A 25,422-nucleotide genomic window follows, 5' to 3' on the forward strand; every position below is an offset into this window, starting at 1 on the left:
GACATCTAAAGCAATAAAATTTAATATAATGCAAATAAATTAACTATATTTTGCGTGTAAATAAATATATATCGCCATTACATTTTAATTTTTTTAAAAACTCCAATAACAACTTTAAATTAAAAAGATAAATAATTAACTCTAATATTTAATCAAAATTAATTTTTACATTTAAATCAAATATTATGTTATAAATAACCAAACAAATACAATAATCATCCACAAAATTCCTCCCCAGTGTCCTTGTGCTAAAATCCAACAACTTTGATAACAATTTTTTTTTTGTTTTCCCCAAGTCCTTTGATCCGGACGAAAAAGTAAAACGAGAGATATGCATGAGTAAGCAGAGATACGACTCAGAGCATACTCCACAATAATTCAGTGAGAAAATGTTCTACGATAGAATCTATCATGCGACGTTAAGAATAATAACACAAGTCACCTCAGATCTTACCAACTCGCCTACACCATGGATAACTTTGATAACAATATCGATACAACATAAATCGCACTCATCTATCATCTAGAAGTGTTTATCTAAGCAACTTTGTCCATGAAAGTTGAGCAGTTTCTTACACATCGAATGCACTAATCAGCCAACCGAGTGCTTCTTTCTGAATGCATCATCAATACTAACATGGAGTTCATGATTTCCAAGCTCCAGTTGTTCCTCTTGTATTTTCTCTGCAGAAGAATAGGCTGAATCGCTACAGAATTGTAATGTAATCGATCGAAGTGTTGGTATTTTTCCAATACCATCTGGGATTTCCTTTAAGAATCTAAGACGCATTAGTGTGAGTTTCTCAAGGCGTGGGAAGTGAGAGCTGTCTGCTGTCCACTCCACAAGATCTGTGTAAACAATTTTTAAGGACTTCAATTCAAGAAACTCTCCTTCCACGGGATTCCATTCACGCCCTCTGACTGCATGACCTATCAAATTGAGAACTTCGAGATGAGGCAGTAAGCCGACCACCGTCAAATCTTCCCAAGGCACTCGGCAGTTTTCCAAAATCAACTTCTTGAGCGATTGTGGAAAGCAGAGATTTCGCAGCACATCCTTGTAACCGTTAAACAAAAGTGATTCGAGATTACGTAAATGGACGAGATTGGAAACTTCATAGTAATCCCCAAAGCCACTGGTGAATTGCCCGTAAGTGATTCCCAGTTTTTTCAAGTTTGGCATTCTGTGAACAACCTCATCCGTGCACCTGAAATTCCTTATTTTATAGAGTGTTTGCAGGTTTTTCATAAAAAGAATATCTCGCCTCCCATTTTTGCTGTTGGTGCTCGGAGGATCAGGCAAATAGAAGTATCCTCCTTCCATTTTTAGATGTCTGAGTTGCGGCATTTCCCATATTTCAGCCGGAAGATTTGTTCGCGTCACAGAGCCAAGCAAAGGACCAGCAATGATGATAGTCTGCAGATTCCATAGGAGGGATAGAGATTCTAAAGTATTCGAGAGATTTGGATTGATGGAGCAACGAAATAAATGTATCTCAAGTTGACAAGTTGTAGAGTTTCTTTGTCGTAGCAGACACCATCCATGTTGAGTACTCTTAGCAGTCTAAAATAAACTGGCAGCTTTATAGATTTGTAATTTGATTTCCAACATATCAATGAACGGGTACATAATGCAGAATTCATGGCATCGAAGACCTGTTGTCGGCATAACTTTTCGTAGGAGCTTCGCTGAATAATAAGCCGACGATTATTATCGATGATTTTGCTGTGATTGTCGAGCACATCCATCATAGTGACACGAAGAAATTTCTCCTTTTGAGCTTCCCTGAGGCATAGGTCTCTTAGGAGATCATGGATGGTGCAAGTTTTGATTTTGTTTCTAGACCCGTAAGCATGAACCTGAATAAGATTTCTATCTATTAAATCTTTTAAATTATCCTCTGCAATTTCCTCCAAACTTCTAGAACTCATCGGTTTAAGAATCCCCTCCGCAACCCATAATTTAACGAGCTTCGAAATTTTAATCTTACGATCCTCCGGAAATATGGCCATATAAAGGAAACATGGTTTTAGATGAACAGGCAAGTGCTTATAACTTAAAGATAATATCTCAAAACAGAGCCCATCACCTCCCTTATTTAATGCCTCATGTGTATTGTTAGCAACATGCTCCCAATATTCAACTGCTCGACTAGACTTTGCAAGAAGTCCGCTAATAGCAACAATGGCTAGAGGAAGTCCTCCACAATTTCTCACAATTGTCTTTCCTACTTCCTCTAACTCAGGAGGGCAACAACTTTCTTTTCCAAACACCTTGTCACAAAACAAAGCCCAACTTTGATCTTTGTCTAACAAATGTAGTTGATGAGGGGTACACGAGCGAAAATCATCAGCCACCTTTGTTTGTCTAGTAGTAATCATGAATCGACTACCATTATTATTATCTGGAAAAAACATCTTTATGTCATTCCAACACTCGATACTCCACAGGTCATCCATCACAATCAAATATTTTCTACCAGACAAACTTTTATGCAAACGTTCTCCTAATTCATCAACCGATTGAGTAATTTCTTCACCTTCCTCTTCTTTACTACATTTAGCAAGAATTCCAATTTCCTTCATGAGGGCTAAAACTATTCCGTGCAGGCTATATTGTTGAGAGATTGTAACCCAAGCATGTACGTGAAAGTGATGCACGATATATGGATGATGGTAAACATTTCTAGCAAGTGTAGTCTTACCAATACCACCCATCCCGACAATTGAGATGATCCGGAGACTGGATTGGTGTCCAGTGAGTATCTCCATTATTTGAATCAAATCTTCATGAAATCCCACCATAGAATTCTTGCTATCAGATGCACCTCGTAGGGAAGAACCAGCAGTCGCAGCTTTTCTTGGCTGCTCCATGATTTTTATCCCTTCAGTTTCCTTGATCTTCATCACATCTTTCTTCATAGAAGCAATTGCTTCTATCACTTTCTGCATATCTTGACAGAGTAGACTGGAGCTGCTCCTTTCACTTCCAGCTTCAGAACCTTCAAGAATTAGATCCACCACACGACCTTCAATGATATCTTCCGCTGCATATGCTGATCTTGCGATTTTTTCCTCTAATTCCTGAATCATGTCCCCACTCATCAGCGAAAAATCTTCCAGAAAATCTTGCAGGAAACTGATATTTTGAAGCAGAGAATCGATCTGGGCTTTGTCAATAACAGCCATTTGGCGCGGTGGGTGTTGCAATAATCGATCAAGAATATGTGTGAGAGAGAGAAGAGATGCATAAGCAGCTGCCATTGCAGATATCTCAGTGCCCAAAATCAATCTGGTGGTTTCTTTGTTGTATTAGAGATAACTTTTCTGCATCGCCGTTTCTTCCACAAGAGTTGACTTTATGGGAATCGACTTTGAATCGTCATTGTGAGAGCAGCAGCCCATTTCCCGTTTCAATCATTTCGACGAACATTTTTCTAATTAAATATTACGAATTGAATTTTTATATTTCTTTTTAAATATTTTTTGGGTTTTTAAATTGAATAATACGAAATTTCAAACAAATTCCAAGCTAAACATTAGGTAAAAGGCTTGTGTTATTTGACATGCGAACAATTTTTTCACAATTTCAAAAATTGTGAATTTCTCAATTATTTTAAATCAATAGAATATGATAAAATTTATATATATTGTACTTGTTAAAGAAAATTTTCTCGTCTTTTTTTCTCTTGTCCTCTTTCCTTTGAGATTTTTCCTTACTAGGTAGTAAAACTTGAATGAAATGGTTCCCCACGATTAATCTAATGCTTTCGCTAGAGTTCGCGAACCTCGAGTGCTAACTGTTTCAGATTGTCTGTCATACCAAAAAGAAAAAGTCAGCCAAGACATATCAAAATGAGTTAATATAGAATGAGTTTTTTTATTAGAAACAAAATTTTATTATAAGGATAAAACAAAGAGACCAGTACAAATACGTCAAGACAGATGAGAAATCCGTCAAAATCATAAAGAAAAAAACTATGATGCCGTCTAAAACATATAAATTTCCAATCCCTCACGCGTCTGAGATGAATAGATGATTAAACTCTTTCAACTTTGTCTTCCTTGAATTTGATCTTCTCCCAAACCTCGTCTGTAGACTCTGCTAAGTCATTGAAAATTCTACTGTTCCGCTCCAACCAGATCGACCAAAATAAGCAATGAACTATCACAAACCAAAGACATCGACTTTTCCTCTCTGCAGGTAGCCTTGGCTCCAAAAGAAACATTTACTGCGCCTTTCTTGGGAAGATCCACTCTAAACACAATTCCTGCAATACCCTATTCCATAATCCATTCATAAATGAACAATGCAACATTAAGTGATTTTGATCCTCCTCTTTGTTCTGGCATAAGCCACATCAGTTCGGACTTAAAAGCACGCCTGAAACAACTTTTCCAGTACACCCTTCACAAACTTTCAACAAAGGCAACATCATGTGATAAGCATAACTAGCAGAATAGTCAATGTGCAATGAGTTAATAAAAAAATCAAGGATTAATTTTGCTAATGTGAAATAGTTTGGCTGATGCTGTTATTCATAAATGAATTCCATATTACTCTGTAAATCATGGATTAATGTTGCTTTACAAAATCTGGACTTTCTTTTCTGAATTTTATTGATGGTTTTAGTAAGGAATGAGACGACTTCGCTTCACTTCCAGGCAAAAACAAAAGAAATATTACTTCCCCTGCTGAGTTAATTGATGCATGACGGACCAGTTTGACTCCAACCCGAATCGTCCAGCTCATTTACATAATCAGTAGTATAAGATAGACTATGAAATTTCTTTATGATAGCATGGAGCAAACACACACTCACACAAAATACTATCAGTTTTTTTTTCACATCAGATGCCCAAGTAAGAAATCAAGATGTTGTTGCAATCGCTTTTCAGAAATATGGTAGCCAAGCAAAAATTGAAAAAAAATCTGACCACACTTCTTGTGAATACACTCCTGTTGGCTTTGTACCATCAATTCTGCAACAATCTGGACAACATCATATATCTCAAGAACTACGAGTTTTCGGTGTACAATAGCCTTCAGTAGTGAGAGGGTGAAAAATGAGGGATTCTTCGCAAGATCAACAACCAAGGGAAAGGTCAGCATATATAACTGACCAGCTGATAAAGTAACTCTAGTGCTTCGTCGAAGTGTTATCAACTTCTTAATGCAGAGCAAGGATTTTGTAATGACACAATGACAACTAAATGTAAATATAATAATTTGATATACTTTTTTTTTATTTTATTTCAAAAGATAGATATTTATTTAATTTACAAATTACACCAATCATCTCGTCTCGTACCCCAGCTAACAGTAACCTGAACCAGAAGGTCATAATTTCCAAGGTTTTGTTGTTCCTCTTGTATCTTCTTTGCAGAAGAATAGGCTGATTCACTACAGAGTACTAATTGTGAGAACCTGAAATTTCAGCAGTAGCAGCAACTGGCCAATTTCAGCAGTAGCTAATATTTCCAGCAGCAACTCATATTTCAGAAGACGGTATTTTCCAGCAGACAAAATCCAGCAGACCCGAATCCAGCAGCAGACCTGAATCCAGCAACAGAAGAGCGAATTCCAGCAGACAGTTACTGTTTCAGCTTAGACTTATAACTGAAGCATTTATCACGGAATAAAAGTTGTTAATGGCAGATTATGGTCATTAAATGGGAAGCCAACAGTCAGAATTTCACCTATAAATAGCACCCTCAAACAACTGAATTGGTTTACCAAAATCTTGAGTTATCACTTGAAATTAGAGCTAAGAGAGTGCATTTTCGAAGCTGTATAATCCAGTAGCAAGGCAAGCAGATTTCCAGACCTCAACCGAAATTCTTTAAGCAAGTTACTGTAAGTGGGCTTATATATAAATATCTTAGAACCTGTTTGATGATTTCTGTTTTAAAGCAAAGTATATTCTCGATTTCTGATTTTGAAGCACTGAAACTTAGTGAACTAATGGTAGGAATATATATTCTGAACATTACTGAATTCTGATTACTGATTACTGGCCTCACCCCTTAGAGGAGAGAATATATAGGGGACTGATATCAGTTTAGCCATGAAATTCACGAATGTGCTCAGTGCTTACTTGTTAAACTTCTGATTTCTGATTACTGAATACTGATTACTGATTTCTGAATACTGATTCCTGTTCTGAAAGTAAGAGTTTCTGTATATTCTTGAATTACTGTTCTGTATTAAAATGATTTTCGAAAACTGGGAGTTATTCCCGCCCCTGCTTACTGAGTGACAATCATATCACTCACCCACCAAACCCATCTCAGATAAGAGTACTGAAGAAATGTTAGAAGAAGAAGAACAGATCCAGTTCTGGGGCTGGTGAAGAAGACTGTTGTTCTCAGTTCATGTTTATTTTTATTCCGCTGCATCTGTTAAAATACTGTAATATTTGGTTTTACATTTCCGCTGTAAAACATCAGTATTCGAGTTGTAACAGACAATTGATTTATTTCGTATTATGAATAAAAGACTGGTTTATGAGATTCTGTACTTCTGAGGCTTGTTGTTTTTGAATGTAATATTTGATAGCAACGCCGGTGTCAACCAACCCCCGTCCCGGGGCGTGACATTGAAGTGGTATCAGAGCAGAACCGGGTTTCATAATCTGGGGAGGAGGAACTAGAAATAATAAGTTCTTATAGACTTCGGAGAATAAGTTCAGAAGGTTACTGAAATAGACTACTGAAAATAAGCTACTGTAATAGACTACTGAAACGAGTTTAAAAAAAAAAAAAAAAATTCAGTAGGCCAAAACCAGTAGACGAAAAACAGTAGGATTAGACCAGTAGCCTGAAACCAGAACCAGTAGAAGGAAACCAGTAGATCTGAATGCAGAAGACTGGGTCAGTAGACTCGGAATGCAGCAGACAATGCTGGAAAAGCAGCAGACTGATTGCAGTAGCATCAGAATTGCAGTAGACAGTGTATTCCAGCAAGCAAATGTAGTAGACCTCGCAAAATGGCATAGAAGTTGAGGTGTTTTTCGCGCCAACTTCAAACGGCCATAACTTTTGATCCAGGAGGAATTTTTACCATTAAAAGTAGGCGTTGGAAAGCTCTCGACGAGGAGAACCTAATCTAGAACCATTCATCGTTCTAGCACCACCGACGAACCCCGAAATCCATCGTTTAGATAGGGATATCATCATTTCCGTAAAATTTTCCAAAATTTTGAAACTTTGAGGAATTTTCATTTTCAATTGACTTAGTATTTTTGCACCAAACTTGGTACCATTCATGTTCTTGATGTGAAGGATTTTTAGTAAAATTTTCACACCATTCTGAGACCGAAAATTTTTGAGCTATTTTTTCTGTTAATTGTATAGACAGTACTGATTTTGTTCATTCCAGTATTTGTCTATAACTTAATCCATATTCTTGATATCAATTCTGAACCTTTACCCTCATGTTTTGGATGTAGGATATGGCGGACCAAAGTAGCTACGTTAAGAACTTAGAGAGGAAGCTAGAGAAACTAAAAGGGGCATAACTACTGCCTAAAGCTGGACAAGGACGAGTTAGAGCGTCGAGCAGAACACTTAGAGGGTGATGTTCAACGTTATGCTCACTATCTGCATGAAGCAGAAGAGAGGAATAGGAAGACGCAAGAGGAGTTTGAGATATCCCAAGAGACTGTGGTAGAATTCATCGAGTTACGTGATACACTACTCGAGAAGATCCAAATACTCAAGGATCAAAATCACCAACTCGTGCACCAGCATAATCAGTATAGTGCGCAGACTAATGCTCAGATTCAAGAGTTGCAAGATACTGTTGAAGTTCTTAGCGACCAGAATGCGGTTCTGCATGGGCATATTGAACATCTCGAAGCAGTAGTAGCCAACCATGAAGATGAACCCGAGGAGGATCCCGAAGAGGAAGTTGAAGAGGACCATATGGATTTAGATTTGGGAGAAGTGATAGATTAGAACATTAGTAGTAGTCCTGTGACACTTGTCCCATTTACATTTCTGTTTCATTTTCAAAGTTCATTGTAATTGCACTTTCTTGAGGAATCAATAAAATATTATTTCTATCCATTGGTTCATATTTAATTTTTGGAGCAATTACTCAATCATTGTGATTCTTTTGTTTAGTCTCTATTCTGTCATCAACCTTAGAACTTTCTTAATTGTAGGAAATGGACGGACGCCCAGTTAGAAACAACCGCAATCCTCGTTACAACAACCGTAACAACAACCGCAACGATGAGAATGAACAACAACAACAACAACAACAACAACAACAACAACAACAGCCACCAGCAGTTGGCCTCAGCCAAGTGGATTTAATGGCGATAGCCACGATTGTGGCAACCACGTTACAAGGGTTAGTGAACCCCAATGCTAACCAGCCACCACCACCACCTCCAGCTCAGAATGAGACTAAGCAACATTATGAGGCTCTCCGAAGAGCAAGAGTCCCTAATTTCGATGGAAGCACCGATCCAGAGGTCGGACAGAATTGGATGAAAGAGGTGGAAAACCATCTTCGACTACTCGAGGTTCCCCAAAGGGTCAGAGTAGAGGTGATTACTCCTTTCCTTGTGGATAAAGCTACCAAATGGTGGGAAGGAGTCTCACCAGCTATGATAGAGGCGGGACCTATCACTTGGCAAAGGTTCCGAGAAGCATTTCTGAGGCAGTACTTTCCGACAGCAGTTCGAGTGCAGAAGCTGTCAGAATTCGAAAGCTTGGTGCAAGAACCAAATATGACAGTGGTGGAGTACTCATCCAAGTTCCACTCATTGGGAACTTACTCCCAACCATCATGGGAGACGAAGCTTTGAAGATGCATCGCTTCAAGAAGGGATTGAACAGCCGTATTCAATCTGCCCTTGCCGTTATCGAGCCCAACAGTTTTGATGAATTGATGGGAGCAGCCATCAGGGCTGAGAACGATATTAAGAGGCGTGAAGGCGAGAACAAACTCAAACGTCCTCAGTCAAGTCAGTACCAACAGGGCCAACAATTCAAAAGGCCTAGGTTTTCAAGCAACCAATTTACCAGTGATCCAGCCAAAGGAACCACTTCTTCCCCATCAAGCAAAGAGGGAGTCAAGTGCCAAAATTGTGGATTCACTCACACGGGTGAATGCCGTAAGAATTCGGGAGCTTGTTTCCGTTGTGGAAAGATGGGTCATCGCATTGCTCAATGCCCTTTTCCAGATCCGAGAAATGGTCCAGCAGGCGGAGCAACTCCAAATAAGCCTAAGGAGAACAAGCCAAATGCTCGAGTCTATGCTATAACTCAAGAAGAGGCGGACAACTCCAATGATGTCGTAGTCGGTACCATTCTAATCAATAATATATCTGCTTATGTGTTATTTGATTGTGGTGCTACACATTCATTCATGTCTAAGAGATTTGCCAAGAAGCTAGGAGCTAAGCCTGATAACTTAGAAGAACCATATAGAGTAGCAACTCCTGCTAATCGAATTTTAGAAACTCGCACTCTATATCGGGATATTAATGTTCTCATAAAAGATCAGAATTTCAAGGCAAACCTGATTCAACTAAACATGGTGGAATTCGACGTAATTCTTGGAATGGATTGGTTAGCCAAGAATCATGCCTTAGTTGATTGTCATGGAAAGACGGTAACCATCCAAGCTCCACACCAAGAGAAAACTTTATTTCATGGCAAGACCAAAGAACGAAAGACTCTCCTTTCTGCTTCTCAAACTTGGATAGCCATGAAGCGTGGAGAAGAAGTTTACCTAGCTATGTTAAGCGAGGTAAAGAAAGAAACCACACTTACGCTAGAAGAGATTCCGGTAGTACGAGAATTCCCGGATGTCTTTCTTGAAGAACTCCCTGGCGAACTTCCCGATCGCGAAGTGGAATTTGAGATTAACTTAGTGCCCAATGCTACACCAATCTCAAAGGCACCATACCGAATGGCTCCAGCAGAGTTGAAAGAACTCAAAGAGCAACTTCAAGAGTTGTTGGACAAGAAGCAAATCCGACCAAGCGCATCTCCGTGGGGAGCTCCTGTCCTATTTGTAAAGAAGAAGGACGGAAGCATGAGGATGTGTATCGACTACTGAGAGCTGAACAAGATCACAATCAAAAACAAGTATCCGCTTCCAAGGATAGATGACTTGTTTGACCAACTCAAAGGAGCTTCAGTCTTTTCCAAGCTCGACTTAAGGTCAGGATACCACCAACTGAAGGTCAAATCAGACGATATCCCAAAGACAGCCTTCAGGACAAGGTACGGACACTATGAGTTCACAGTGATGCCGTTCAGATTAACAAACGCTCCGGCAGTATTCATGGATCTCATGAACAGAGTGTTTAAACCATTTCTTGACAAATTTGTTGTGGTATTCATCGATGACATTCTAGTATATTCGTCAAGTGAAGAAGACCACAAAGAACACCTTCGTCTCACCCTCCAGAAGCTGAGAGAAAAGAAACTATACGCCAAGTTCAAGAAATGCGAATTCTGGCTAGAGAGCATCGCATTCTTGGGACACATAATATCAGCAGCAGGAGTATCTGTGGACCCTAAGAAAGTAGAGGCAATCTCGGATTGGCCTAGACCAAAGAATGTGACAGAAATTCGAAGCTTCTTGGGATTAGCAGGCTATTATCGAAAATTTGTTGAAGGATTCTCTTCAATAGCCATACCCCTTACCAAGCTCACACAGAAGAACTCTAAATTTCAATGGAGTGAAAAATGTGAGCAAAGCTTCGAGACTTTGAAGAAGAAGCTTACATCCACACCAGTGCTAGTATTACCTATGGAAGGTAAGGACTACACCGTCTATAGTGATGCATCCAAAGAAGGTTTAGGATGTGTACTCATGCAAGAGGGAAGGGTGATTGCATACGCGTCAAGACAGTTGAAGTCGTATGAACAGAATTACCCAACACATGACCTTGAATTAGCTGCAGTGGTGTTCGCACTAAAGATTTGGAGACATTACCTTTATGGAGCCAAGTGTGAGGTGTTCACCGATCATCAGAGTCTCAAGTATTTGTTCACTCAAAAGGAACTATGAGACAAAGGCGGTGGATTGAACTCATAAAGGATTACGACTTGACAATAAACTACCATCCAGGCAAGGCCAACAAGGTAGCAGATGCTTTAAGTCGAAAGAATATGAGGAAGGTAATCCTGACATCACTTTCCGCAAAACCATGTCTTCGAGAGACAATCAAGATAAGCCAAGATAGAGATTCCGCTTTGGTAAAACTGAAAGAGCAAGCCAAGGAAGGAAAATCACAAGATTTTGAGATAGACAACAAAGGAATCTTGTGGATAAAAGGACGATTGTGCGTACCAGACAATGATGACCTTCGACAAGAAGTAATGTCTAAAGCACATAAGTCAAAATTTTCAGTACATCCTGGCAGTACCAAGATGTACAGAGATTTGAAGAGAAATTTTTGGTGGAGTGGAATGAAGAAAGACGTGGCAATGTATGTTTCCAAGTGTCACGTGTGCCAACAAGTCAAGGCAGAACACCAAAGACCTGGTGGACTTCTTCAACCATTAGAAATCCCGGAATGGAAATGGCAACATATTTCCATGGATTTTGTAGTAGGTTTACCCAAGTCGAGACAAAGTCATGACGGCATCTGGGTAATCGTAGATAGACTCACGAAATCGGCACATTTCCTACCTGTCCGCATGAATTATAATTTGGACAAGCTAGCCACCTTGTACATGAATGAGATCGTGCGATTACATGGAGTACCGGCTAGCATACTATCAGACAGAGACCCTAGGTTTACATCTCGATTTTGGAAGAGCTTTCAACAAGCTATGGGGACAAAGGTTACTCTTAGTACGGCCTATCATCCTCAGACCGATGGCCAAACAGAGAGAACAATTCAAACTCTTGAGGATATGCTGAGAGCTTGTGCTCTAGACTTCAGTGGTAATTGGAGCGAACATCTGCCCTTGATCGAATTCGCATACAATAATAGTTACCACAGTAGTATTGGAATGGCACCATACGAAGCTTTGTATGGACGAAAATGTCGATCACCACTATATTGGGATGAAGTCGGGGAAAAATCCATCGTGGGACCCGAACTGATCCAAGAAACAGTGGATAAAGTTGCTTTGATCAAAGAAAGATTAAAAGCTGCACAAGATCGACAGAAAAGTTGGGCTGACTTGAAGAGACGACCCGTGGAATTTGAAGTTGGAGAAAAGGCATATGTAAAAGTGTCACCCATGAAGGGTGTAGTCCGATTCAATAAGGCTGGGAAACTGAATCCCAGATACGTCGGGCCATTTGAAATTCTTGAGAAAGTAGGAACACTTGCTTATAGATTAGCACTTCCACCCGAAATGTCAAGAATTCACAATGTATTCCACGTTTCGCAGCTAAGGAGATATATTTCTGATCCAAGTCACATTCTGGAAGCTGAACCACTTCTGGTTGAGAGCAATCTAAACGAAGAGCTGAAGTATGAAGAAATTCCGATTCGAATTGTGGATTTCAAAGACCAAGTACTGAGGCGACGAACTATTCCATATGTCAAAGTACAATGGTCCAACCACACCGAAAGAGAAGCCACTTGGGAGTTGGAAGAAAAGATGCGAGCACAATATCCTTACCTCTTTGAGAATCATGTTTAGCCAAGTTTCGAGGACGGAACTTCTTATAAGGAAGGAGGGATGTGAGAACCTGAAATTTCAGCAGTAGCAGCAACTGGTCAATTTCAGCAGAAGCTAATTTCCAGCAGCAACTCATATTTCAGAAGACGGTATTTTCCAGCAGACAAAATCCAGCAGACCCGAATCCAGCAGCAGACCTGAATCCAGCAACAGAAGAGCGAATTCCAGCAGACAGTTACTGTTTCAGCTTAGACTTGTAACTGAAGCATTTATCACGGAATAAAAGTTGTTAATGGCAGATTATGGCCATTAAATGGGAAGCCAACAGTCAGAATTTCACCTATAAATAGCACCCTCAAACAACTGAATTGGTTTACCAAAATCTTGAGTAATCACTTGAAATTAGAGCTAAGAGAGTGCATTTTCGAAGCTGTATAATCCAGTAGCAAGGCAAGCAGATTTCCAGACCTCAACCGAAATTCTTTAAGCAAGTTACTGTAAGTGGGCTTATATATAAATATCTTAGAACCCGTTTGATGATTTCTGTTTTAAAGCAAAGTATATTCTCGATTTCTGATTTTGAAGCACTGAAACTTAGTGAACTAATGGTAGGAATATATATTCTGAACATTACTGAATTCTGATTACTGTTTACTGGCCTCACCCCTTAGAGGAGAGAATATATAGGGGACTGATATCAGTTTAGCCATGAAATTCACGAATGTGCTCAGTGCTTACTTGTTAAACTTCTGATTTCTGATTACTGAATACTGATTACTGATTTCTGAATACTGATTCCTGTTCTGAAAGTAAGAGTTTCTGTATATTCTTGAATTACTGTTCTGTATTAAAATGATTTTCGAAAACTGGGAGTTATTCCCGCCCCTGCTTACTGAGTGACAATCATATCACTCACCCACCAAACCCATCTCAGATAAGAGTACTGAAAAAATGTTAGAAGAAGAAGAACAGATCCAGTTCTGGGGCTGGTGAAGAAGACTGTTGTTCTCAGTTCATGTTTATTTTTATTCCGCTGCATCTGTTAAAATACTGTAATATTTGGTTTTACATTTCCGCTGTAAAACATCAGTATTCGAGTTGTAACAGATAATTGATTTATTTCGTATTATGAATAAAAGACTGGTTTATGAGATTCTGTACTTCTGAGGCTTGTTGTTTTCGAATGTAATATTTGAGAGCAACGCTGGTGTCAACCAACCCCCGTCCCGGGGCGTGACACTAATGAAATTGATCGAAGTGTTGGTATTTCTCCAATATCTTCTGGGATTTCCTTTAAGCGTCTAAGACACCGAAGTTCCAGTTTCTCAAGGCGAGGAAAGTGAGAGCTGTCTGCTATCCACTCCACAAGATCTGTAAGTTCAATTCTTAAGGACTTCAATTCAAGGAATTGTCCTTCTACAGGATTCCATTCACGCCCTTTAGCTGCATAATGCATCAAATCAAGAACTTCAAGATGACGCAGTGAACCAACCACCGTCAAATCTTCCCAAGACACTCCGCACCTTTCCAAAGTCAACTTCTTGAGAGATTGTGGAAAGCGGAGATTTCGCAACACATTCTCGTAACTGTCAAAGATAAGTGATTCCAGATTATGTAAATTTGAAAGATTGTAAACTTCACGATAATCCCATCCAATGCCAATGGAGAATGACTTGTAAGTAATTCCCAGTTTTTTTAAGTTTGGGATTCTGTGAACTACCTCATCTGTACACCTGAAATTCCTTATCTTATAGAGTGTTTGCAGGTTTTCCAGAATAATACTATCCGCCCTGCCATTTTTTATGTTGGTGCTCGGAGGAGTAGGCAAATTAAAGAATCCTTTTTTTTTTTAGATGCCTGAGTTGTGGCATTCCCCATATTTCTTCAGGTAGATTTATTGGCATCACACCAGCAACGGTAACAGTCTGCAGATTCCATAGTTGGGATAGAGATTCTAAGGTATTCAACAGACTTGAAAATTTTCCAGCATCGTAATCTATGAATCTAGAGTTAACTAACCGCACAATTTCTTCCTCAGTGAAGACATAATCTTTTTTTTTGTACTTTTCGGAATCCACTCAGCTTTGAAAACGTGGATTTTAACTCATCTTCGTCGGAGCTTCGCTTACTAATAAGCCGACGATTATTATCAATGATTCTGCTATGATTGTTAAGGCTATTCATCATAGTGAGACAAACAAATTTCTCCTTTTGAGCTTCCCTGCGGCATAGGTCTCTGAAGAGATCATGGAGGGTGCAAGTTTTGATTTTGTTTCTAGACCCGTAATCATGAACCTGAACGAGATTTCTATCAATCAAATCTTTTAAATTATCCTTTGCAATTTCCTCCAAACTTCTATATTTCATCGGTTTAAGAATCCCCTCCGCTGTCCAAAGTTTAACGACCCTCGAAATTCTAATCTTATGGTCTTCCGGAAACATCACCATATAAAGAAAACATGGTTTTAGATGAACAGGTAAGTGCTTATAACTTAAAGAGAATACCTCAAGACAGAGCCCATCACCTCCCATATTCAATTCCGAGTATGTGTTTTTAGCAACATACTCCCAATATTCAACCGTTCGACTAGACTTTGCAAGAAGTCCACTAATGGCAACAATGGCTAGAGGAAGTCCTCTACAGTTTCTCACAATCTTCTTTCCTACTTTCTCCAATTCACAAGGGCAACTTTCTTGTCCAAACACCTTGTCACAAAACAAAGCCCAACTTTGATCTTCGTCTAACAAATGTAGTTGATGAGGGGTACACGAGAAAAAATTATCAGCAACATTCGATAGTCTCGTGGTGACCATGACTCGACTGCCATTGCCATTATCCGGAAAAAAACTCTTTATGCCATCCCAAACCTTAATACTCCACATGTCATCCATCACAATGAAATATCTACTATTAAACAAACTTTTATGTAGACTCACTCCTAATTTATCATCATGCTCTTGAGTGATTTCTTCAACTCCAATCTCTTTTAATAGGCCTAAAAGGATCTTGTGCACACTATACTGTTGAGATATTGTAACCCAAGCATGAAGATCAAAGTGGTCCACAATTAATGGATTTTTGAGAACATTTTTAGCGAGGGTAGTCTTGCCGATGCCACCCATCCCGACGATGGAGAGAATCTGAAGATTTGATTCGTCCCCAGTGAGTGTCTCCATTATTTGAATCAAATCTTCATCAAATCCCACCATAGTATCCTTGCTATTGGATACACCTTGCACGGAAGAACCACCAGTCACATATTTTCTTGGCTGCAGCACGATTTTGATCCCTTCAGTTTCCTTAATCTTCATCACATCTTTCTTCAGAGAACAGAATTCTTCTATTACTTTCTCCAAATGTCGACTGAACAGAGTGGAGCTACTCGATACAACAGGGAGGGTCACTTTCTTTAAAAAAAAATGCCTAAATATCCCTCTCCTTCTCCTTTCGGCTTCAGAATTTCGAAGAATTTGCAAATCTTGAAGGGACAGAGTGGAGCTCCTTTCATTTCCAAGAATTAGATCCACCACACGACTTCCAATCATATCTTCTGCTGCATATGCTGATCTTGCGATTTTTTCCTCCAATGCCTGAATCTCGTCCCTCCTTGTCAGCGAAAATTCTTCAAGGAAATCTTGCAGGAAAGTGATATTTTGAAGCAGAGAGTGGATCTGGGCTTCGTCAAGAACAGTCCTTTGGCGCGGTGGGTGTTGCAATAACTGGTCAAGAATATGTCCGAGAGAAAGAAGAGATGCATAAGCTGCCATTGCTGATCACTGATGATTTCTCAGTGCCCAAACTCAAATCAATCTGTGATTTCTATGCATTAGCGTTGACTGTTTGACTTCAGTAGCATCCACTTTGACTAATCATTGCCAGCCCAATAATTCAGCCCCGTACGGATAATTTTCTGGTTTATTTTTTCTAATTATTAATTTTTAAATGTTCTTTGGGTTTTTTAATTGAATAATACGAAAATTTAAAAACAAATTTTCAAATTGGACATTTGCTTTTTTTGTTTTAAAATAAAATTTCAAATTTTTTTCCAAATCAAATTTAGTCATTGTCTATTGGTCAATTTTTTCCGACCAAAATTGGATATTTCACCATAAAATAGACCAAAATAAAAAAAATGAAAAGATAATGCACGGAGATAAAAAAATTTAAATATTTGACAAAAAATAATTATTTTTCTTTAGTAAGTATATAATTATTTGTTGACAAAAATAATATAAATACCGAACTAATAATGGAATGAGAATGTGACTGAAAAAATATATAAAATATATTTCATTAACAATTTTTAAATTAACAAATAGTGGAAAAGATTGACATCTCAAGCAATCAATTTTAACATAATGCAAATAAATTAACTATTTTTTGCGTGTAAATAAATATATATTATCATTACATTTTAATTTTTTTTAAATCTCCAATAACAACTTTAAATTAAAAAAATTTAACTATAATATTTAATCAAAATTACATTTTACATTTAAATCAAATATTATGTTATAAATAACCAAGCTAATACAATAATCATCAACAAAATCCCCTCGAGTGTCTTTGTGATAAGATCCAACAATTCTGATAACAATTTTTTTTGTTTTCCCTAAATCCTTTGATTCAGACGAAAAGGTAAAACGAGAAATATGCATGAGTAAACAGCGAAACGACGCAAAACACACCTCACAATTTTTCAGTGAGAAATGTTCTGCGCGAAAATTGATTATGCTCAACTCGGCAATGCGATGGGACAACTCTGGTAACACTCATCTATCATCTAGAAGTGTTTATCTTAGCAACTTTGTCAATGAAAGTTGAGCAATTTCTTACACATCGAATGCACTAATCAGCCAACGAGTGCTTCTTTCTGTCTGGACCAACAATACGAACCTGGAGTTCATAATTTCCAAGCTCCAGTTGTTCCTCTTGTATTTTCTTTGCAGAGGAATTGGCTGAATCACTACAGCATACTAATAAAATCGATCGAAGTGTTTGTATTTCTCCAATACCATCTGGGATTTCCTTTAAGAATTCAAGACACACTAGTGTGAGTTCCTCAAGGCGTGGGAAGTGAGAGCTGTCTGATGTCCACTCCACAACATGGTTCGCCGGAACGGAACGGGAACGGTGACCGCCGTTCCAAAGTTCCAGGGCAAATCGGTGATTGTCTTGTAGCGCTGTTTTTCGACGTTTTTTCGGCGATTTATCGACGAAGCGGAACGGAACGGCCGAGCGGAACGGTTTGGTGTTTAAAAAATATGATTATGAGATATTCATGGTTCATTACGGTAAGGTATGATAATGGTTATTGTAGATGATTATGTTTATTGGAATGGTAATAGAATGATTATGTTATTGGTATTGTATTTCATAGTTGTTGATAATTATGAAAATGAACGTATAGAATATAAAGTTGATTTTAAGCTAAATAGGAAATGGAAGTGCAGAAACGGTATGAAAATTGTGGCAGTAGTTGTGGTTTTTAGTATAATGTCTTGTAAATTGATCCAATTGTTGTGAGACCACTTCCATTAGAAAGATAAGATATAAGGCTATAACATTCATGTTTTGATAGATCATTTGATTTTTCAACATCTGGTACACATGGAATTAGACATCGTGGATTTGATTATGAGTCGTCTCAATATATGGTGATAGATACAATGAATTTTCATCATCTATATGGCGGGGTGTTGGACGTCATGGTCCCGAATATAGATCTTCAAGTACAGCTGATAGTTCTACTGTGTATCGTGGATTCGGATACTATAATCGTCGTAACGAAACACTATTACAAAATCAGTCATCCCATTTTAATGATCTTTCGTTATCTCAATCTAATCAATATCTCTATGGACAATCACGTCAATATCCAAATGTTCGAAATCAATTTAATCTACGAGATAGTGATGAAGAATATAAAAATGATTTCGCTCCTCCGCGTTACTCTTCATGGTATTAGCTTTGATATGTTATAATTTTTAGTGTGTATTTCTTATTGTGCTATTATTGTAAAATAGTTTTGTATTGATATATTAATTTGTAATAACTTCATATATTTTATTTTTTAGTATGATGTAATTTATATTTAAATTTTTTTACCAATTTTATGAATATATTGATTTTTTTATACAACCGTTCCGCAAGCGTTCCGCAATATAACATTGGAACTGGAACGGTAGTTGCCGTTCCAAGCACCGCAACCTTTCCGGCGAACCATGGTCAAGAATATGTCCGAGAGAAAGAAGAGATGCATAAGCTGCCATTGCCGATCACTGATAATTTCAAAATCAACAAATCTGTGATTCTTTGTATTAGCATTGACTTTGCTGGATCAACTTTGAATCATCATTGTTGAGCATCAGCCCAATAATCGAGCCCCGTTTGGGTCATTTCAAGGAATATTTTTCTGATTAAAGATTACTAATTTAATTTTATACTTGCTTATAAATAAATCACAAAATTATCCTCGTATTACCTCTATTTTTATTTAAATCACAAAACTATTCTCATATTCTATTGTAAAAGCACAATTGTAAAAGAACGCAACGCGTCGCTCTGGACGACTAATATTTATTATATATTGTTTACTATCATGCCTAATTTGAAATAATGTTTTATTTTATTTTTTTAATAAAAAGTTAGACTTCAACAAAAATATATATATTTACAAACAAAATTCAAGAAAATAATTTTTGGTATTAAATGAGTAACAAATATATTTGACTATTGAAATATATGGTCAATAGCTTCAATTAACAAGTTCAATTAGATATCAAATTTTTTATTACTAAAGAATAACAAATATAGAAAAGAAAATATAAGAATTTTTTCAAAAGTTTAGATATATTATAAGTTTATTCATTTATTTTAAATTGTAAAATCACATGCATACATAACAAGATGAATGATATTTTTATCTACGCTTACATATACATGTATAGATGAATAATACATCAATAAAAAAATGAACAAAAGACCAAGTATTGCAGAAGAGTAGGTCTTTTGTGAGACGATCTCACTAATCTTTATCTGTGAGACGGGTCAACCTTACCGATATTCAAAATAAAAAGTAATACTCTTAGCATAAAAAGTAATATTTTTTCATGTATGACCCAAATAATGATTCGACCCACGAAATTGATCATTTCACCACGAAATTGATCTGTGAGACCGTTTCACATGAGTTTTTGTGATTGCAGAATTGCAAGTACATCATATGGACAAGATTTTCGAATTGGACATACGCTTTTTTGTTTTAAAATAAATCTCAATATTTTTTCTAAATCAAATTCAGCCATTGTCTTTCTATTCAACCTTTTCCGACAAAAAAATTATCATTTCACCAGAAAATAGATCAAAATAATCAAAAATAAAAAAATAATATATCAAGATTAAAAATTAAAAAGTTAGTGGATTGAAACCCAAAATGATAAAATTATTGAAAAATAATTATTATTTTTCTTTAGTAAGTATATAATTATTTGTTGACAAAAATAATATAAATACCTAGCTAGTAATAGAATGAGAATGAGATTTTAAATAAAGTATAAAATATACTTCACTAACCATTTTTATATTAACAACTAGTGGAAAAGATTGACATCTAAAGCAATCAATTTTAGCATATTGCAAATAAATGAACTATTTTTTTTGCGTGTAAATAAATATATGTTGCCATTATATTTTAATATTTTAAAATCTCCAATAACAACTTAAAATTAAAAAAGATAAATAAGTAACTATAATTTTACATTTAAATCAAATATTATGTTGTAAATAACCAAACTAATACAGTAATCATCAACAAAATTCCCGCTGAGTGTCCTTGTGTTAAGATCCAACAACTCTGATAACAAATTTTTTTTGTTTTACCTAAGTACTTTGATCCAGACGAAAAGGTAAAACGAGATATATAAATGAGTGAGCAGAGATACGACTCAAAGCATACTCCATAATAATTCAGTGAGAAAATGTTTTACGCGAATAATAACACAAGTCACCTCAAATCTTACCAACTCGTTTATGCCATGGGACAACTCTGGTAACTATATTGATACAACATAAATCACACTCATCTATCATCTAAAATTGTTTATCCAAGAAACTTTGTCAATGAAAGTTGAGCAATTTCTTACACATCGAATGCACTAATCAGCCAACTGAGTGCATCTTTCTGTCTGGATCAAAAAATACGAACCTGGAGGTCATAATTTCCAAGCTCCAGTTGTTCCTCCTGTATTTTCTCTGCAGAAGAATTGGCTGAATCGCTACAGAATACTAATGAAATCGATCGAAGTGTTTGTATTTCTCCAATACCATCAGGGATTTCCTTTAAGAATTCAAGATACCCGAGTATGAGTTTCTCAAGACGTGGGAAGTGAGAGCTGTCTGCTGTCCACTCCACAAGATCTGTGGAAACAATTTTTAAGGACTTCAATTCAAGGAATTCTCCTTCCACGGGATTCCATTCACGCCCTTTGACTGCTTGCATCAAATAGAGAACTTCGAGATGAGGCAGTGACCCGACCACCGTCAAATCTTCCCAAGGCACTCGGCAGTTTTTTAAAGTCAACTTCTTGAGCGATTGTGGAAAGCAGAGATTTCGCAGCACATTCTCGTAACTGCAAAAGGTAAGTGATTCGAGATTATGTAAATTGGAAAGATTGTAACCTTCATAGTGATCCCATCCAAAGCCACTGGTGAATCTGTAGTAAGTGATTCCCAGTTTTTTTAAGTTTGGCATTCTGTGAACAACCTCATCCGTGCACCTGAAATTCCTTACTGTATAGAGTGTTTGCAGGTTTTTCATAACAAGAATATCTCGCCTCCCATTTTTGCTGTTGATGCTCGGAGGATCAGGCAAATTGAAGTCTCCTTGTTCCATTTTTAGATGTCTGAGTTGCGGCATTTCCCATATTTCAGCCGGTAGATTTGTTGGCGTCACAGAGTCGCACAAAGGACCAGCAATGATGATAGTCTGCAGATTCCATTGTAGGGATAGAGATTCTAAAGGATTCAACAGATTTGGATTCGATGAATGAATGAAATAAAGGTATCTCAAGTTGACAAGTTGTAGAATTTCTTTGCACGAGTAGAAATCATTCATGTTGAGTACTCTTAGCAGTCTAAAACAAACTGGCAGCTTTATAGATGTGGATTCTAATTCCCTATCCCAACATATCAATGAGCGGGTACATGATGCAAAATTCCTGGGATCAAAGACCTGTTGTCGGCATAACTTTTCGTCGGAGCTTCGCTGAATAATAAGCTTATCGATGATTTTGCTTTGACTGTCGAGCCCATTGACACGAAGAAATTTCTCCTTCTGAGCTTCCCTGAGGCATAGGTCTCTTAGGAGATCATGGATGGTGCAAGTTTTGATTTTGTTTCTAAACCCGTAAGCATGAACCTGAATCAGATTTCTATCTATTAGATCTTTTAAATTATCCTCTGCAATTTCCTCCAAACTTCTAGGACTCATCGGTTTAAGAATCCCCTCCGCAACCCATAATTTAACGAGCTTTGAAATTATAATCTTATGATCCTCTGGAAATATGGCCATATAGAGGAAACATGGTTTTAGATGAACAGGCAAGTGCTTATAACTTAAAGAGAATACCTCAAAACAGAGCCCATCACCTCCATTATCCAATTCCGCATATGTATGATTAGCAACATACTCCCAATATTCAACAGTTCGACTAGTCTTTGCAAGAAGTCCACTAATAGCAACAATGGCTAGAGGAAGTCCCCTGCAATTTCTCACAATCTTCTTTCCTACTTCCTCTAACTCAGGAGGGCAACTTTCTTGTCCAAACAACTTGTCACAAAACAAAGCCCAACTTTGATCCTCGTCTAACAAATGTAGTTGATGAGGGGTACACGAGAAAAAATTATCAGCAACATTCGATAGTCTCGAGGTGACCATGACTCGACTACGATTGTTATTATCAGGAAAAAACCTCTTTATGGCATCCCAAACCTCGATACTCCACATGTCATCCATTACAATGAAATATCTTCTATCAAACAAACTTCTATGTAGACGTAATCCTAATTCATCATCATTCTTTTGAGTGATTTCTTCGCCTCCCCCTGCCAGAGCTCCGATATCTTTTAATAGGCCTAAAAGGATTTCGCGCACACTATATTGTTGAGATATTGTAACCCACGCACGAAGATCAAAGTGCTGCTCGATTAATGGATTGTCGAAAACATTTTTCGCGAGTGTAGTCTTACCGATGCCACCCATCCCGACGATGGAGAGAATTTGGAGATTTGATTCGTCCCCAGTGAGTGTCTCCATTATGTTAATCAAATCTTCATCAAATCCCACCATAGTATTCTTGCTATTGGATGCAACTCGTACTAAAGAACCAGCAGTCGCAGCTTTTGTTGGCTGCTGCACGATTTCGATCCCTTCAGTTTTCTCGATCTTCATCACATCTTTCTTCATAGAACTGAATTCTTCTATTACTTTCTGTAAATCTTGACAGAGCAAAATGGAGCAGCTCCTTTCACTTCCAGCTTCAGAATCTTCAAGAATTAGATCCACCACACGACTTTCGATTATATCTTCTGCCGCATATGCTGAGATTACAATTTTTGCCTCCAGTGCCACAATCTCGTCCCTCCTTATCAGTGAAAAATCTTCAAGAAACTCTTGCAGGAAAATAATATTTTCCAAGAGAGAATGGATCTGGGCTTCGTCAAGAACAGCCCTTTGGCGCGGTGGGTGTTGCAATAACTGGTCAAGAATATGTCCGAGAGAAAGAAGAGATGCATAAGCTCCCATTGCTGATCACTGATAATTTCTCAGTGCCCAAACTCAAATCAATCCGTGATTCTTTGTATTAGCGTTGACTTTGCTGGCATCAACTTTTGAATCATCATCGTTGAGCCCCGCTTGGATCATTTCAAGGAATATTTTTCTGATTAAATATTACTAATTTAATTTTTATACTTGTTTATAAATATTTTTAGTTAAAATTTAACATAAAACTGTGCAGAAAAACTTTTTTTCAAAACTGTATTATAATTTAGTTAGTTTTTCAAAATTTTAGATAAATGTGTAATTAATCTATTATTATATTACAGTTCGGACATGAATTGAATCATATTACCTCTATTTTTATTTAAATCACAAAACTATCCTCATATTCTATAATCTATTTACATAAATTGGTTTAAAAAAATCAAATTAGAAACAAAATCACAATTGTAAAAGAACGCAACGCGTTGCTCTCGACTATTAGTATTTATTATGTATTGTTTACTATCATTCCTATTTTGAAATAATGTTTTATTATTACTTTTAATAAAAAGTTAGACTTCAACAAAATGAATATATTTACAAACAAAATTCAAGAAAATAATTTTTCGTATAAAATGAGTAACAAAAATATTTGACTATTGAAATATATGGTCAAGAGCTTCAATTTACAAGTTCAATTAGAAATCAAACTTTTTATCACTAAAGAATAACAAATATAAAAAAAAACCTCTTTTTTTCATTTTTAATAAAATATAATATAAGAATTTTTTCAACTGTAGAATCAGATGCATATATGACAAGATAGTGATATTGAGAGCTTTTATTTCAAATATATTTTTATATACGTTGAAACTGGAAAAAACATTTAATTCGAATTTCGAGTCGAGCTCCAATCCAAATTATTTTGTTTGATAGTTTACAAAGAACCAAGAGCTTTAATATTTAATAATTAATATAACACAATTATATATTAAATAAATATATTTCGAGCATTTATTTTCAAGAAGCTCGAGAATATGTTTAAATATTTCGAGTCGAACTCGAACTCGAACTAAGCAAATAATATTAAATTGAATTCACATCGTGCAGTATGATAAAAACAGACCGGACCCCCTGGTGTTTTACAGCAGAGGATGTTCACTGTTTAACATGAGACAGGCAACAAATATATTAGAGTGTGTAACTCTTAAAAGTATAAGAAAGAATTGAAATCTTCAAAACAAGAAAATAGAATTGTAAGTGCTCTAAACTTGGCTGCTACCGGTACTATCAGCTGCCAACAAAGTAACCAAATTAGCTTTTAAAACTAAAAAGAAACTAATAGCAAGATTCACAACTTAAGGAGTAAACTAGGGATAATTGAAGGTTATTCTGCAGTCATAAAATCTGCACTCCAAGAAGAATATCGGGGAGTACATGATGAAAGAATGGTAACTGAAAATCATGCGGCAGATGTAATTCAAGATTATTTGGACTCGAGTTTTATTTAACTGATCAAATGAACTATCTCGTGTAGAAAATACGATAAAGAACGTTATAGAGTACAAGAAATACCAACAATTGAAGAGATTCTGTAAATTTGAAACATATAGCACATACAAATGATAATACTAACTTGAAATGGTCAACTACAAATTTTTTTAAAAAAATTTAGAGAGGTAAAAAACGAATATTACGAGGGAAGGTGGAAAAATATACTTAATTTTAGACCCCTAATCAATTAAATTAAAAAATTGACGGGAGCGATTGCAGCCAACTTCCCCTGCTGCGTTAATTGATGGGCGGCGCTTTACAAGCCCAGACCAGTTCGACTCCTACCCGAATCGTCCAGCTCATTTACATGATCAGTAGTATGAGATAGACTATGGTTCGAATAATACCATAATGTGCAACAGCAAATGAAGTTGAAGAGCTGGATATGCGAACTCAAGCATTTCAATCCAGTACTTGAAGAGTAAGGAAGGATTCAATTCACGTGATGAAGATGTATTTACACACAATACACATTAACCGTGGAATGTCGAATCCT

The 25,422-nt window shown here is 36.9% G+C and overlaps 2 protein-coding genes, 1 long non-coding RNA gene and 1 pseudogene across 4 annotated transcripts in view; 1 reads left to right on the forward strand and 3 right to left on the reverse strand.

Moving 5' to 3' along the window:
- LOC140820058 (uncharacterized) overlaps positions 1–5,001 on the forward strand; it is a 22,931-nt gene extending 17,930 nt beyond the window's left edge. The window contains exon 2 of the long non-coding RNA XR_012115338.1: positions 4,779–5,001. This is a non-coding gene — a long non-coding RNA (uncharacterized lncRNA). The remainder of the gene's footprint in view (positions 1–4,778) is intronic.
- LOC140820056 (putative disease resistance RPP13-like protein 3) lies at positions 98–3,409 on the reverse strand. Its single transcript, XM_073180367.1, has one exon. It carries the CDS (start codon positions 3,262–3,264, stop codon positions 1,447–1,449), a length of 1,818 nt encoding a protein of 605 aa, XP_073036468.1. The 5' UTR covers positions 3,265–3,409; the 3' UTR covers positions 98–1,446.
- Positions 98–23,528, reverse strand: LOC140820053 (putative late blight resistance protein homolog R1A-3). 2 transcript variants are annotated; one of them, XR_012115337.1, is made up of 2 exons: positions 20,620–23,527; positions 98–442 (listed from the first exon to the last, which is right to left on the reverse strand). XR_012115337.1 is itself a non-coding variant. In XM_073180363.1 (2 exons), the coding sequence occupies exons 1-2, from the start codon at positions 23,412–23,414 to the stop codon at positions 20,802–20,804; spliced, it is 2,403 nt and encodes an 800-aa protein (XP_073036464.1). In that variant the 5' UTR covers positions 23,415–23,528; the 3' UTR covers positions 20,537–20,801. The 2 variants fall into 2 exon arrangements, 1 of the variants encoding a protein (XP_073036464.1); XM_073180363.1 differs by lacking the exon at positions 98–442 and having other exon boundaries at positions 20,537–22,028; positions 22,239–23,528.
- On the reverse strand, positions 13,820–16,568 carry LOC140819269 (putative late blight resistance protein homolog R1C-3; annotated as a pseudogene).
- Positions 23,529–25,422: the final 1,894 nt, after the last annotated feature.

This window comes from Primulina eburnea, chromosome 18, assembly GCF_022965805.1.
Source record: "Primulina eburnea isolate SZY01 chromosome 18, ASM2296580v1, whole genome shotgun sequence".
Lineage (NCBI taxonomy): Eukaryota > Viridiplantae > Streptophyta > Magnoliopsida > Lamiales > Gesneriaceae > Primulina > Primulina eburnea.